The 16,550-nt window shown below is 32.7% G+C and overlaps 1 protein-coding gene across 1 annotated transcript in view; it reads left to right on the forward strand.

Moving 5' to 3' along the window:
- CRPPA (CDP-L-ribitol pyrophosphorylase A) overlaps nucleotides 1-16,550 on the forward strand; it is a 255,187-nt gene that overhangs the window by 154,400 nt on the left and 84,237 nt on the right. Inside the window, exon 9 of the mRNA XM_020289845.2 lies at nucleotides 8,850-8,981. Coding sequence (XP_020145434.2) covers nucleotides 8,850-8,981 — 132 coding nt within the window. The remainder of the gene's footprint in view (nucleotides 1-8,849; nucleotides 8,982-16,550) is intronic.

Consider the following 16,550-nt stretch of genomic DNA (forward strand, 5'->3'; position numbering starts at 1 on the left):
GATGAACCTATAAGACATGTTAAGTGAAATAAGTAAGCTAGGCACAGAAAGAGACAAATATTACATGGTCTCCCCATGTGGAATCTAAAAGAGTTGATTTCAGAACTAGAGAGTAGAGTGGCTGGGGAAAAGTTGATCAAAGGTACAAACTTTAAGTTACATAACAGGACTAAACTTAAGAGCTCTACTGTATAACATAGTGACTACAACTAATATATTCATGAAAATGCTAAGAGTGGATATAAATTGTTCTCACCACAACAGCGATAACTGTGAGGTGTAATACCTAAGTTAATTAATCTGGATTTAGTCATTACACTATACATATGTTTGTGCATGCTATATATGAATATACTATATACATGTGTATATATACATTTTAAAACATGTACACAGTAAAAATTTTATCTGTCCATGTGAAAGTTAAAATTAACAAAAATCTTAAAAAGTCTGTTTCTCTTATATATGGTAGCCACCTGTGGCTATAAGCACTTGAAGTGTAGCTAATGTGATAAAGGAAACAAATCTTTATTTTTCTAATAAATTTGAGTTTAAGTATAAACTGCAGTATATGGCTAATGGCTACTCAAGTGTACAGTGCAGTTGTAGACTATGTCTGATTTGGCCACCCATTGTGTTGGGTCAGTTCTATTACATGATGTACCTTTTTGGGAAAAAAAAAAATCTGTTAAAAATCAAATGTTAATACAAAGCATAGAACTATTTTTTTCTAAATCTGTAAAGAATGATGATGGTACTTTGATAGGGATTGCGTTAATTCTGTAGATCACTTTGGGTAGTAGACATTTTAACAATGTTGATTCTGCCAAACCATGAGCAGGGTAGATTTTTCCATCTGTTTCCATCTTCTATAATTTCTTTTCTTAGTGTTTTGTAGTTCTCCCTGTTTGTCTCTCACCTCTTTTGTTAAATATATTCGTAGATATCTAATTTTCTTTTAGGCTATTGTAAAAGGTACTGTGTTTCTTATTTGATTTTCAGCTTGACTGTTATTGACATATATGAATGCCTTTGATTTGTGTGCATTAATTTTGTATCCCCAGACTTTCCTGAATTCATTTATCAATTCCAGGAGTCTCTTGGTTGAATCCTTGGGGTTTTCTAGATATAATATCATATCATCGGCAAAGATTGAGAGTTTGATCTCTTGTGCTCCCCACTTGGATGCCCTTAATTCCCCTCTTGTCTAATTGCTCTAGCAAGGACTTCCAGCACTATGTTGAAAAGAAGTGGAGATAGTGGGCAACCTTGTCTGGTTCTAGTTCTAAGTGGAAATGGTTTCAGTTTTTCCCTATTCAGTATGATGTTGGCTGTGGATTTATCATATGTGGCCTTAATAATTTTAAGGTATGTCCCATTTATGCCTGGAATCAATTATAAAAACAGTGGTGATCCAGCACCTCTTATATTTTCCTGGATAGAGTCTTGAGCCCATCCTCCAAAGTGAGGTATCACAAGAATGGAAGAATAAGCACCACATGTACTTGTCATCAAATTGGCACTAACTGATCAACACTAAAGTGCTCACAAGCAAGTAATATTCATTGGGAATTGGGAGCTGGAGTGAGTAAAATCACAACTAACAGATGCAATGAGCATTGTATGGGAGGAGGGCACTCCTCCAATCCTGGCTTGGGTGAGGCAAGTCATAACATGTAACCAAAATGTTTGTACCCCCATAATATCCTGAAATAAAAAAATAAAATAAAAAATAGAAAAAAGCACTAAATTATAAATTAATTGCAAGCAAGCAACAGAGTTTTTGACAATAGAAAAGTTCAGTTAATAAGTTATATATGTCATTAAGTCTTAAATAGTAAATAAATGCATATAAGATTTTATCTAATTCCATAATTTTTCAAATAAAGCAATAGAGTATTAAAATTCATAAAAAATCAAATGGTAAGTTGTCATTTTAATACAAAATATTAATAGCCCAAAAAAGTGAAACACAAGTGAAATTCCAGTTTGTTATTTGATGCACTGTAATTGAGACTTCTTAGTATTACAATTTTAATTATGGTTATTATTTTCACATTTCCTTAAATTAGCATTTTTCATATATTTTTCATATAATTATATTTTTAATATAAAATTCGGAACATGTATATTAATTTTTGTATCTCTATTGCTTTTGATTATTAGTTTATGACTCTCCTGAGATGAAAGAAACTAGACACTATTAATATGCTCCCAAGTGATTAATTTTTTAGTTTATTAAACAATTATTAATTTCTGAGATAGTTAATGATTTTTGCCATATCTAAGATAAGGCACAGGATGCATTTGTGGAGGTTATTCTAATACAGCTTACAAACAGTATATACTTGCTTTTCTGGCAACTTAGTCATGTCTTTGAGTACTGTTTTTCTCTATATATTCTGGATGCCTCATTTTCTGAAAAGGTTTTCTTTTTAATTATTTTGCTTTTTTAAATGCATTAAAAATACTTTTTAAAGAAATCACTTGCAAATGCAGGTACATACAACAGAATCAATCATTCTTATTGATTCAAAGTAGTATAGGACTTTTAGTGGTTAGCCTAAATGCATAAGTTCTCTTTATTTGTGAATTCTAAAAGTGTTCATTATTTTTTTTAAATGTAACATTTATCTAGCTGGTTTTCAGACAAGTTTAATTATAGATTGTTACTTAAGCAGTAATAGGTTGTATTATGTAAAATGAAATTGACTAGTCACTAAAATATATAAAGTTACATTACACTCAGCAAAATTTTGAAGAGTCATATACCTGCTTTTTTGTAACTTCTTTCTTTGGTGATTTGTATTCTCTGATAGTTTTCTCAAAGAGAAGATAAAATGAAGATAGAATTATTTTTAAAATGTTAGCTAAACAAATCAATGCTTCATAATCAGTGGATTTTTTTTTAACTTTTGATTCTAAAATTTGTTACAGATGACACAGATGTTAATTAAAGTAATTATACATGTATTGATGCCTAGGATAATTGTGCCATAATGCAGTGGTGGCAAAGTTATATTCTTATGGGAGAGACCACCTTGTGAAATAATTTGAAGAAATATTTATTTTATGATTTTTAAGCAATGCTTTTGAAGTAATGTTAGTTTTTTTTTTATTATTAACTGTTTAAAATGTGAAGTTCTGGTTTCATTACTTTGGTCTTTTAAGTAAGGATCTGAAACAAAATGTGTACACAAATATAACAGTCATACTGATTATATAATAAAACTCATTTACTACTTAATTCTTTGAGTCAAAAGAAACATTTAAATCTCTTGTATGGTTAAAGTTTTAATGTATAATATGTTATTTTATTTACTACCTTTTGTTAAATGCCATTGTTTCTCAATTTGCTAGTTTAGCCGGTGTTTTATGAAGATTTAAAAATGAGTTGTTAAACATTTGCTTTGACTTTCCATGGTAGCATATTAGTTAACTAGTTTCTATTCATCAGAATTATGACTTGCATGATGACATTAATTTAAAATTGTTCTGCAATGAAGCAGTTCAATATTAGAAGCTTGTTCTTTTTTTTTTTTTAAAAGTACAGTTCATTAAAGTAATTCTTATTAATAGCATCCATTTAATTCTTAAGTAGAAGTAAGGTGAAAGGTTTTCTGAAATTTTTTCTAATCCTTTACATAAACTATTACTTTGACCTGTTTAGTATTGGCCATTTTCATCAATTTTTAGATTGACCTTGTATTTCTTCCAAAAGATGTTTTGAAGATGTTGGGCCAAATGCACACAATTTACTTTTTTATACACACATGTTGATAATTTTGCAGTATCTATTGTGTGAATTCAGAGAATCTCTCTGGTTTATCTACCCATTCTAACTCATTTATTTGATAATTACCAGAAGTTTCATTTTGACCATCCTTCCTTCCACTTTGGTGGACATTAAACAATGCATTATTTGAGCTTATACAAAAGCTTCACAAATTGGCTTTCTTCTTAGTGAAATAAACAGTCTATTTTTCCCACATTACACAAATCCTGACTCTCTATTCAAGACTTCTTGTGAACATGAATTCTGTAATAAGACAGAAGTGTTAAATGTGGGGTTTTAAAGAATTTTATATTCAGTATTTAGTTACTGTACTTTAATTAATGTACCTGTCCTCAGAGACAAGTGAAAATCACATTTTAAAATATACACAAAAATTGGAATTCGTCTGGGACCAGGAATATATTACATGGTTGCTAGACAAATATAAAGCTTGTTAGAAGTGAATGTAGAAGACATACAAGGTATAGAGGAGCCTTTTCCAAACCCTGAGTGTCAGAAACCTCGCCCACCCACAAAGCCATGAAGCTATCCACATGTTAAATGTTTAAGCAGTTTACCAGTTTATTATGAGTAAATGTGCTACTTTTCATTGAATAAAATTAGATATTCTCTTTTGGAGGGTAGTAGGATATCCTTTATCTTTTTTATGTGTGTGTGAGAAAAAACTGTTAGAAATGTCATGCTAAATGGGAAACATTGTTTCACTGTAATTTCCATGTAGTGAATTAGTGAACAGTGCAAAAAGACATTAAAAAAAACCAACAAAACTTCGACGTAGCTATAAGCAAAGCTGCAGGAATCAACATAGATGAAATGTTATGCTGCATTTTAATAGGTGCAAGCCTGTCCAGGCTGCAAGTTTGTTTTATTAAGGCAAAAACATTTACATTCTCCTGAGCTATCATGATCATTTTGAAACCCTCAGCTGTGGTTATATAAACCTGCCCTGTTTTTTCTCAAATTAAAATTGATTGCACTTTTGTGCCAACTCATTTTTTTCCCCTTACAACACTTAAGTAGTTGGTATATTTTAGAAATTCAAAATTAGTAGCACTATGTAAAGTTTAAACTGAAGTTAAACTTAAGTTTCATGGTATTAGGAATAACATCTGCTGGAGATTGTCTTCTGTTTTCATGATGTTATGAGGCCTTTCCATCTGGTAAAAGAATTTTGAGATGCATCCTACTTCATGCATGAGTTTTGTTAACCTGATTATACATTTCATAATGTTAATATTCATATCTGTGTTTCTTTAAAAGTTAATTGTATCAACCAGTACAATGCTCAGCATATATTATAGTTAGTATTCATGGAAAGGATCTGTAATATTTCTCTTATGTCTTCTAATTCATGTCTTAATGTTTTCTTATAAATTAAGCACTTGGTTTGATGGGATCACATAGAAATATCAGTTTGTAGATGTATAAATAACTTGCCTAGAACTCACTTTTGTGCACCATGTAATTCATGGAACTGGTGGTAAACAGCCTTGGCCTATTGATTTTTTTTTTTTTGTTTTTAAGTGCTATTAACTTTTTGTTGTTCCAAGGAACTAGAATATGCTGTATTATTTTATATTAATTTATAGTTGGAGTGAAAATCTTCTAGTCATTGTTTGGACATCTCATGAATTTGTGGGGACTCTAGAAACTATTGTACCATGTCTTTCCATTCAACTGAGATGTTTTTGGTACAACATGTGTTTCTTTAAGAAAAATTAGCTTGTTATGTGGTCATCAAATAAGGGCGTTAAGTTCATATAATGTGGAAATGACATCAGCTCTTAGGCGACTTTTTCTAGATAGAATTATAACCTTAGAAGGAAAGGAAAAAATGGTCAACTTAATTGGCTGCTGCACCAGAATCAGAAGCCTTTACAATATTTTTTTAGGAAAATTAAAAATGAGCACCTACTTTTAACTGACCTCCAGAGAGATGCCCCAGCTCCTGGGAGGCTAAGCTTCCTCCTGAGCCAATCTTAATGGCAGCTTCATTTTGCAGAGGTACAGAGCTCCATTCACACTTGTATGCATCGTTCCTTCTCCAATTAATGTTACCAGCATTTCCATCCTGTAGTTTTTGTGCATTTTAAATATCCATGGAAATTGTAATTATAAATTAGAGAGGGTCTTGTATTTTTGCCCTCTATACTATTTTTTCCACAAACTCCCCACCACCAACTTATTTTAGTGTGAGATTTTTCAGGACTCAAAATTTTCAGGAAAATTTGTATTGAGCAAGAAACGTCTGGCTCTCTACATATCCATGTAGGCTGGCAGTAAGCTTGCTCAGATTGTACATTACAAATCTCTAAGGTACTTCTTTCACATAAACTCTGAAGGAAATGGTGGCCTTTGGAATTTCATGGTATCTAAGTAATACAGGAAATTATGCAGTTCAAAAAATTAAATAGTACTTTGAAATTTTTAACTCTAAACAGCAGTTCAGCTGGCATGGCAGTATGTTGCTATCTTGTAGCATAGGCTCAAGAGAAGATCTTATTATATCCTCAGCCAGTCCCCTGGTTTTAGGTTCATATCATGACTGCAACTTCCACAATCGTCTTACATTTGGGAATTAGCCTGCCTTTTGTCATCAAGCCGACTACCAGTAATTTTAGGTTCAGCTAAATATTTCAGATTTGTAAGTTGAGAGCATGCCTTTGTGACACTGGTTTTTCCAACTTTGTAAAAGAGTATAGGGCAGAGAAAAAAGGGAGGGCACAGATGAATATGTCACTTCAGCTCACCAGCTCACTTCAGTATAGCACCCACAACTCCTCCCTGGCAGCTAAGGGGTAAATGAGGAGATCACTGAAGGTGGTATGTGAGCCCTCCTTTGAAAAGGCTCAAGCTGCAAACAGGAACCAACATTCTTGCAACAGCTTGTGAACAGTTAGCATCCAGGTTCCAGCTAGGGGAAATACCTGGTTATAAGTTAAACAACACTGATGGAAGGTCTAGTGTTTATAGTTCATTCACAGTTCTTCTAGCCTAGTTGCGGTTCACCAGACAGGTGTTATTTTTATCATAAGCAATGTTGCCTGGTAAAACAGCTGAAATTTCACCTTTATAGGTTTCCAGAGAAGCAGAGCTAGGATAAGGTGAACCCAAGGTCACAGAGTCATATCACCTCTACTTCAGCTGTTTAGCAAATGAAAAACCTAAAAAACGTCTTTCTTTTTATCTTCCAAAACTTTACTTTTCTTCCTTTGTCTATTTTGATTTCCTTATGGGCATTTAAAAGTCTATTGTCATCTTAGATTTCAGGAGGAAGTAGCTATATGTCTGTGTCTTTACTTAACCTATGTTCCAAGAAATAGTATTGAATATCTACTAAATTAATATGTATTGCACATCATCATATTATGCTCCTTAAAAATAGAGGTTATTTAAGTACTCTTTCCTGGAAAAGAAAAATGAAATGTGATGGGTGGAAAAAAAATCTTATTTCCACATGTTACAGAAAGAATACAATAAGATGTTTTATTGTGTGTTTTCTGTAGAATGTATTTCCATATGGGTAAGCAGAGAGGAAGCAAAGGGATTTGTATAAGAGTATGAGGGTGGTATATATTTTAAAGTACTTCTAGTTAATAAATACATATAAAACATTTTATAATTGAGTTTTTAAAATTTGATATTGCAAAAGAATACACATATTTGCGTGTTCATTCTGTGTGTACATTTACATTTTAAGAATTGTTTCTTTTGGGGCTATTTTTGTGCTTAAGGTCTTTTATTTCCCATAATAGACAGGAAATATTATAAAATGTCAGTAGTTTGGAGAAATGAGGGAAGATCCCTATGACATCTTTAACATTTAAATGAAATCAGCCTATGTATCCATCAGTGGATGAATGTATAATGGCAATGCGGTATTCATACAAGGGCTGTCCAGAAAGTGTCCAGCCATGTAGTATGTTCTTGTTATATTAACAATGGCTGGATACTTTCTGGACAGCCCTCATACATAATGGGGTACTATTCATCCTTAAAAAAGAATGAAATCCTGTCATTTACAGCAACATGGGTGAAATTGGAAGTCACGTCAAGTGAAATAAGCCAAGCTTAGAAAGACAAACATTGTACATTCTTACTCATAGGTGGGAGGTAAAAAAATTAATCTCATGGAGGTAGAGCATAGAACGATGGATACCAGAGGCTGGGAAGGGTGTGTGTATGTGTTGGGGGTGAGGAGCAGAGATGAAGAGAGGTTGATTCATGGGCACAAACGTACTGTTAGAAGGAATAAGTTCTTACATCCAATAGCAGAGTAGGGTGACTATAGCTAGTAACATATATTTCAAAACAGGTAAAAGGAAGACTGGAAATGTTCCCAGTACATAGAAATGATAAACACTTGAGGTGATGGATACCCTAAATAACTTTGACTTGATTATTACACATTCTATATATGTCACAAAATATCACATGTATCCACAATGATGTATAAATATGTTTCAGTAAAGATATTTTGAACAGTTTAAAGAATGGTCACCTAAATATTTTCAAGAAAAACACTAATTCTGCTTAAAAATATTCTTTGTAAAAGCACTCTGGGTTTACCTTAAGAAATGAACAATTATTTGTTAGAGATGCCAGTTATTATTTTGAAAGAGATTCTTTTTAAAAAAAACTTAACTTACTTAATGGTTAATCACTCCCCTGTGATTGAATTTTATTTATATTAATTTCTTAGCATATAAACAATGTATATTTCTGTCTAGCCTAGTTACAATGGATTAACTTGAATGATTTGATGAAATCATGTATTTTAGACATTTTACTCTGATGTAAGTTAGAATATTAGCATTTTATATGTTTCAACATTTGTGTTCTTGATGAGCGTTTACTGTGTGTGTATTTATATAAAGAAGATTCATTGGTCTTATTCAATGTTTATGGTTTAAGCACAACTAGAAATTAACACATTAATAAAAATAATTACAACATTGTAATCATATGTTTTTAAGTTTCTTTACTGTTTTCTTTTTTCAAGAGAATTTTGAAGGAAATGATTTTCTTAAATGTTGCCTTCTGTATTTTGCAGGTACATTTTTTTGACATTAAATCAGTACCTCTCAGTCAGAAAATGGAGGACCTAATGTGGATTCGGGAATTTGCAAAGGAAGTGAGAGAAAGAAATATTTTGTTATGTGGCCTTCTCATATGTTACCCACAGGTAGGTAAAATGTTGATATCTTTAGAATATATGTTCAGTAGACTACAATTTTAATGGTGAAAACTTGATTATGTTAAAAGCAGAGGAGCAGTAATGAAAAGAAAAATTGTGGCTGGGAAATTACTCCTCTGTGTGTGCTGTAATAGTAGAATTTCTTGACTCCATGAGGAAAATAAAAAAAAAAAAAGTGTTATTTGATTAGGACAAAAAAGATATAAATTGGCAAGTATCTCATACTAGGTATTTCACATAGGAGTGTCAGATTTGGTAAATAAAAATTCAGAGTGCCCAGGTAAAATTGAATTTCAGGTAAACAAAGATTATTTTGTAATTATGTTCCGAATTTGAAATTTGAATTTCAAATTTAACTGAATTCTTGTATTTAACTGGCAACTCTATAATGTCACAACTCTTGGCCGGGGATGTAATTGAATTTGCTTACTTTTGTGTTTGTTAAAGATACTGGTAGTCAATTTTTTTTCTCCCCTAACATGTTACTCACTCGAAAGCAATGCCTAACATCTAGATTTTAAGAGAGCATGGTACTTAACTAGAAAGATGCATTTATTGTCACTGTCTTTAATAGCAGTAAGTTAGTTACACTGAAGGGAAAATGAGCTATTATTATAGATTCTTTGTGCCAAGAAATGCTATTTAAAACAAAGTATTTAGAGAATCTATTAGAGAAGATGGATTTACCCTTTGTGCATAGATTTCATTCATCAGACTTATTAGCACTTTATAAGTGCTTGGAGGTACCACACAGGAGTCTAACAAGTTAAACAGTCAACTGTTTTTTTTTAGTGATCTTAAATAAAAGTGATTTGGTACTGACTGTCTAGAAAATGACAGGTATTTAAAGTTATATATGGGTGATGAATAACAGCTATTATTTATGAAATTATTTTTAGCATTTTTAGCCTGTGGGTAACAGTTCTTTTGAAACAATGGATTTGAACTAAATATAAAAACCATCTTTTAGTCAGACTCCTCCTGGGTTTGTTTTTTTTTTTTAAACTTTGAGGTGGTAATTTCCTCCACTTCCAAAATATGCAAGTATAACCTCAGTTTAGTCATCACGAACAAGGCAAATTTTCAGTTACTTAGCATAATGGAATTGTAAAATATTAGTGCTGTAGGGACTACTGAAGTCAGGACAACCAAGGCCCAAGGAGACATGGGTACTTGCCAAGGATGGATAACTAGCAAAGTAACAATGAGAACTCAGGTCTGTATCCTTAGTCCAGGAATATTTTCTCCTTAATAAATTGTCTCTCTGGGTTGTACTCCAGATTATTATAGTGGGAAGATAAATCAGTTCTTTTCCTTACGTTGTAAAAATGAGTCATGGACACACACTACTGATGCCACTTTGTGAAGATATAAAATAGTTTATCGAGGCAAATCTGAAAATCAGAGAAATGGGAGCACGTTATATAATCCCTGGAACTCTCAATGTCCCATGGCAATAGGTCTGCATGCACTATAGTTTACTTTCCAGTATAGGATAGTGTTGACAAATAAGGGATGCCCCCTGGATATGCTATTTAAAAAGGTTAAAAAGTTTAGGAAACATCAAAAGAGTTAAACAGATTTGTTTAATGAAAAGCTTCTCACAAATCTTTAACATACTAATGAAAATTTCACATCTCCAAATTGAAGAAAGGGAGCATGCCATTTTTCATTTGTTATGTAACCCCTTAACTACAGACAACTTGTAAGATTAATGATCCTGAGAGACAACTTTTGGAAAAGACTACTCACAAGCAGTGTTCCTAAGTAAAGAAACCACTACCTTCTGGGCGCAGTCTTATTTTCAGTATGAATTTTTCCATTTGGTTAATTCAGGTGTTCTGTCAGCACTAAGTTGGAATTTCTATTGGCTGAAAAAAACTACAAATGGAAAGGGTGTTGGTTTGTGCTTTTCATGGGGCTGTGACATACAACTTTTTGTAGTGTTGGTACATTGGACTTTGTTCCCAAAATCTAATCCTTCCTTATAATTGCCATTAACATATTTTCCTAGGTAGTTATTATGTATCCTTTTAAGTCTTTGATTAGAGAAGCTTTTCTAGTTCACCATTTTTCATAAGGATCAAGTGCTTTTTCTTTGGCTAAGTTTTCAGTTGAATAGCTACTCTTTAGACGAGAGCACATTATTAAATTCAAAGTATGTACCATATACATGTGTTTTTTTTTTCCCTCAAAGATGACCTACATTGTTCTGTATATGATATTTCTGATACTGTACATGGCCTTTGATAGTTTTTTGGCTGTACCTTTACAGTGTTAGCATATATGATGTTTATAGTTAAATAGAATTACTTAAGCGTTTAAAAAATTTAACATATGATGCTGCTAATCCCCATTTGTGTTTGTGTAGACATTTTTTTTTTTTTTTACACACACATAGGACTTTCTGTGTTCGGTGAATTTAAACTTAGTTTTACTCTACTGTTTCTGTCTTTTATTGTTTTTGATTCAGAACATAGCATACAATGGATTAGCTATAATTTCCTATTTCATATAATTTGCAGGTTAGATGTCTATATTTTCTGTGTGCCTTTAGAAAAAATATTGATTTGAAAAAGACTAAGGATTGATCCCTTCTCTAGTATCTATAATATAAATGTTCTACAGTGTTGTAAGTGATCAATTACCAATCCTTCTTTGATAGTCCAATGACAAATGCATCTAACTATAATCTTTCAGAAGTTTTTCCATATTTTAATACTATCATAAGAAACCCTGCCAAATACTTTGCTGAACTCTATACTTCTTATGTATATATTGTTTTCAGATGAAAGAGAGATTTACTAAATTATTGAATATCCCTGATTCCTTAGCTATGTCAATGTAAAACATCAAATAAGTTTTTTTCAAAATCGATTTTAAAATAATCTTACAACCTCAAAAAGAAAATTCATCATTTAAAATAACCTCTTTGTGGATAGCTTTAACTTAAACTTACAGATCATGTTAGTGGCCTTGCCAGTATTTATACATAGTATTAAGTTTTCTGACTTCATCATCCAATGCTCAGTTCCTCATGTTACAAATCAATTTGGAAAGATTTGAAATATGTGCTCTGGATTGGAAGTGCACCATAAAATATGCCTTTACAATTTGTTGAATAAATTTAAACCAGGCCTTATCCCTCTTTCTAAAATAACCATATAAACCCTCACATTGAGTGTTAGGAAAGAAAGAAAAAACATATAAACATAACTGTGGATAATTAAAATGAGGTTCCATAGTTTAATCCAAATCAAAGATCTTAGTCCCTTTTTAAGTATTTAAATTATTCTATTTATAAAATATTATTCTTAATTTATCATTGTTAATCTAACTTTGCCATGCAAGTCATGATTGAGGTCCATGATATAAAATTGTTTTGGGAATGTGTTCTGATGATATTTCTAGCATGAATGGCTCAAGTCAACAGCTTAGAGTTTTCCGTCTTAATTTTGTTGAAGTCTAAAATATTTTTATGATGCCTCTTTTTATGCAAATATTTCAGATACACATTTTTCTATAAGTTTTTGAATACAAACTTCTACAGTAGTAAAAATTTTTAAGTCTCTAAAATTTATGAAGTCCTATAGCAATTTTATATTTAACCTGTGTCTTTCACAGGATCAGGGATTTAGAGACAGAAACACACGGGTTCAAGATTTAAAAATTTCCCGTAACTATTATAATGGATGTTTCCACTGAATTCTTGTCTATTCCCCTTCAAATTGAAAACTAGTTATATGACCTTAGACGGGTAACATAAGGTTTCTAGGTCACAGATTCTCCATTTATAAAATGCAGATGTTAGAACTTCCACATTAAAGCCTGTGTCAGATGAAAAGATGGGGACAGGAGGCTGTGCTGGCTGTGTCGGTACACTTTGTGCTTGTCTCACTGTGACACACAGTTCTGGAACTGAACCTGGGGTTTTTTTTTTTCTCTCTATATGGGACCCAAAATTTCACCTGTACAGTTTTCTTTATTTCACTGAGAAATTATTCATTATAGTTTATATATTTGAATATAGTTTACAGAGCGAACTTTTCCTTTATTAGACATCTAAATAAAAACAAAGTAAAAAACAATAGGGGCATTACTCTGAGGAAAATGTTAGTCGTGTACCATTTTGGTCTGTCCACTTTCTCCTTGTCCCCTGAGCTGTCATTCCACCAAGGTCAATACAGTGGGAAATAGGACTTTTGAAAATAATGTTTGGCTTAGTGGATATTTTAATAGGATGGGGATGTTGGAAGGGTCAGCACCGGTTGGCAGAGCTACAGAGACAACAAGCACTGGAGAGGTCAGGGAATGAAACAGAGGAGCTTTGTTACCCTCTCTATTCTCCTGAAGTCCACCTTTTCTTTTGTTTCTACTACTATAGATCTGGAAGGCATATAAAAAAGGAAGAAAATTTCCAAAGCATTTTTGTAATTTTTTTTAAAGTTGTAGATTTATGAGAATCATTGTATAAATCTCATGAATCTTAAAACATGAAGTGATTGAAGTAATGAAAACATGAAGTAATGAAATGATTTTTTGTAACAATATTAAATTAAATAAAGCTGTGTAAATTGGTCTTGTATCACACAGTATAAACCATATCACTCTACTTGATGACATAAATAGTGTTGCCCTTCTCTGTCGTCTGAGTTTTAGAGAATTTCTATGTCCTGTCAAGCAGCAGTGCCCAACCTCTTTGGCACCAGGGACTGGTTTCATGAAAGACAGTTTTTCCACAGACCGGGGTGTATGAGGGGGATGGTTTTGGGATGATCAAGTGCATTACATTTATTGTGTACTTTATTTCTGTTATATATGATGAAATAATTATACAACTCACCACAATGCAGAATCAACTGCCACTGCTGATCTGACAGGAGGTGGATCTCAGGTGGTGATGTGAGCAATGGGCAGCTGCTGGAAATACAGATGAAGCTTTGCTCTCTCACCCGCTGCTCACATCCTGCTGTGCAGCCCGGTTCCCAATAGCCCAAGGACTGGTACTCTCCGCCACTCAGGGATTGGGCACCACAGCTGTAAAGAATATTCAGGAAACTCTTGACTATGGATTCCCTTTTAATTATCTTAGGTAAACTCATGATGATATATCAACAAATATATGAATAGGTCTAACTGCTCTAATATACCTTTGAACCCAAAGATATGAACATATAGGGTACAACTAGCACCAGTCTTCCCATCTCACGGTCCCCATTTGCTCTGTGTCCTCTAGATCTAGGCATCATCCCTTAAGTGTGCATGACCATTTGGAGAACAAATGGGCATATGCTATCAAGTAGCAGAACAAAGAATTTTTTATGATAATCATGGATGAGGTTAGACTTAGAAATTTTGTTTCCTGCAATGAGCAATTACTTGGAATTTAACTGGGAATTATTTACTAAACACACAGTACTTTCCATGGCACTGAATCATATGGCATGCACACCAAACATGCAATACCAAATCTGTTTACAGAAACCCATAATACCCTGTTCAGAGTAATCAGGCTTTTTTGATGTGGGAATGTTTACGAGACTAAATATTTTTCACTTTCAATATTGTTTTGGTTTTTATTGTTTACACTTAGTCATTCTTTGGGAAAATATGAAGGTCATAAAGTGTCTTCAGAATTGTGTAAGTTTGAAAAACAAAATTGTTTTTAGGGAGTTTGGTTAGTCTTATTTGGCAGACTGAGAGAGTGGCAGTAAACTCGTTGAACGTAGATATATATAAATGAAAAGCAATATTGGATATAAGACCTTTGCAACAGACCTTTTTTCTATTGATACATAATATATATTTATATTTTTGAAGTACTTGTAATAATTTGATCCATTCATATAATGTGTGAAGATCAAATCAGGGTAATTGGTATATCTTTCGCCTTGAATATTTGTCTTTTTTAAATACTAGGAACAATTGAATTATCTTCTAGCTGTTTTGAAATGTACATTAGATTATTGTTAACTATAGTTACCCTACTGATCTGTCAAACATAGATTTTATTTCTTTTATATTACTGTTTATTTGTACCCAGGCTTTTTTTTTTTTTTTTTTTTTTGGTAAATGATGCAACTTTACAAAAATGAACACAAGCATCCTCTAATTTAAGGAGGGTACTACCATGGAAAATTAACAACCTGATTCCTTTGAACAACGTATTTGTTGAGAATTACTGCATAAGCTAAACTTAGTAGCTTAAAACATTTATCCCACAGTTTCGTGGGTCCTCTGGCCCTGGTCTCTACCAAGGCAACAATAATCTCAAGGCTTTACTGAGAATGATCCCCGCCCTCATTCTCTCACCTGGCTGTTGGCACAATTCAGTTCCTTGTGGGCTGTTGCACTGAGGCCTCGTTTCTTCACGGTTCGTGATCTGGAGGCCCATCTCTGTTCCTTGCCACAAGGGACCTTTCCATGATGTCTCACAACATCAGAACAAGCAAGAAAGTAGGCAAGAGAAAGAACCAGCAAGACGGAAGTCAGTCTTCTGTGATACAATCACCAAGTGACATTACATCACCTTTGCTGTGTTCTGTTCACCAGAAGCAAATCACAAAGTTCCACCCACTTTCAGGGGAGGTGATTACATAAGTGCATGAATGCCAGGAGGGTGGTGATCACTGGGAGCCATATCAGATGCTTCCTACCATGATCATAGAAAAGTGCTGATATTATAGGCTATGTATATTTTTTTGCTACCCACACCCATGCAAATTAAGGGATTTATAACTAAATATATAAACTAAATAGGGCTAGAAATGTTTACTTATGAAAAACATACCAATTATGTATATATACATATATATACACACACACACGCATGTTGACATATGTATATAATTTTTATTGATATATGTATAAGGGTAACACAGTATAGCAAGGTGATAGCGAAAGAAATGGAAACTTATTTTTAACATTATATGTACAACTGTTTTTTAAGAGCTTGCTTTGAGTCACATCCATGTCAAACACCTTAGCACAATTGTACCATTTTCTAATTTTTATTGCAGTGACAGAGGAATTGTATATAAGTAAAAAAGTATGGATAGAATACTGAATTGGGCATCTTCAGCCATACCTTTAAGTTCTTGATCTTCAGCAACCTCATAAACATTCTCAAGTCACTTAGATTTATGTCTTTCTCAATTATAAAATGACTATATCTTTTTAAATACCAAGCTTAAACTAATAAAAAAACAAAAATATTTTGTTTAAATTCTGTATTCTTAAAAGACATATATCATTCCACAGTGTTTTCATTTCATATAGTTCAACCTAAAAGTTTTGCATTTTAAATTTGCTTTCAAATATTTTCATTCATTTTAAGTACAGTCATCTAGCTTATTTTCTGAGCGCTCGGTGTCTTTTGTGTACTGTACATTGTTCTGGGCACCATGGGGAGTACAAGCTTCAAACGCAGTCCTCATGAAGTTCTTGACGTAGGAGATGAAACATTTCAAATATCCAAGGACATATATTTTAAGCACAGTTAACAAGACTGGGCTATATCTACTTGTTCTATAGATGAATTAGCCATAGATAACTTTT

The sequence above is a fragment of the Microcebus murinus genome, chromosome 9, assembly GCF_040939455.1.
Source record: "Microcebus murinus isolate Inina chromosome 9, M.murinus_Inina_mat1.0, whole genome shotgun sequence".
NCBI classification, from domain to species: Eukaryota; Metazoa; Chordata; class Mammalia; order Primates; family Cheirogaleidae; genus Microcebus; species Microcebus murinus.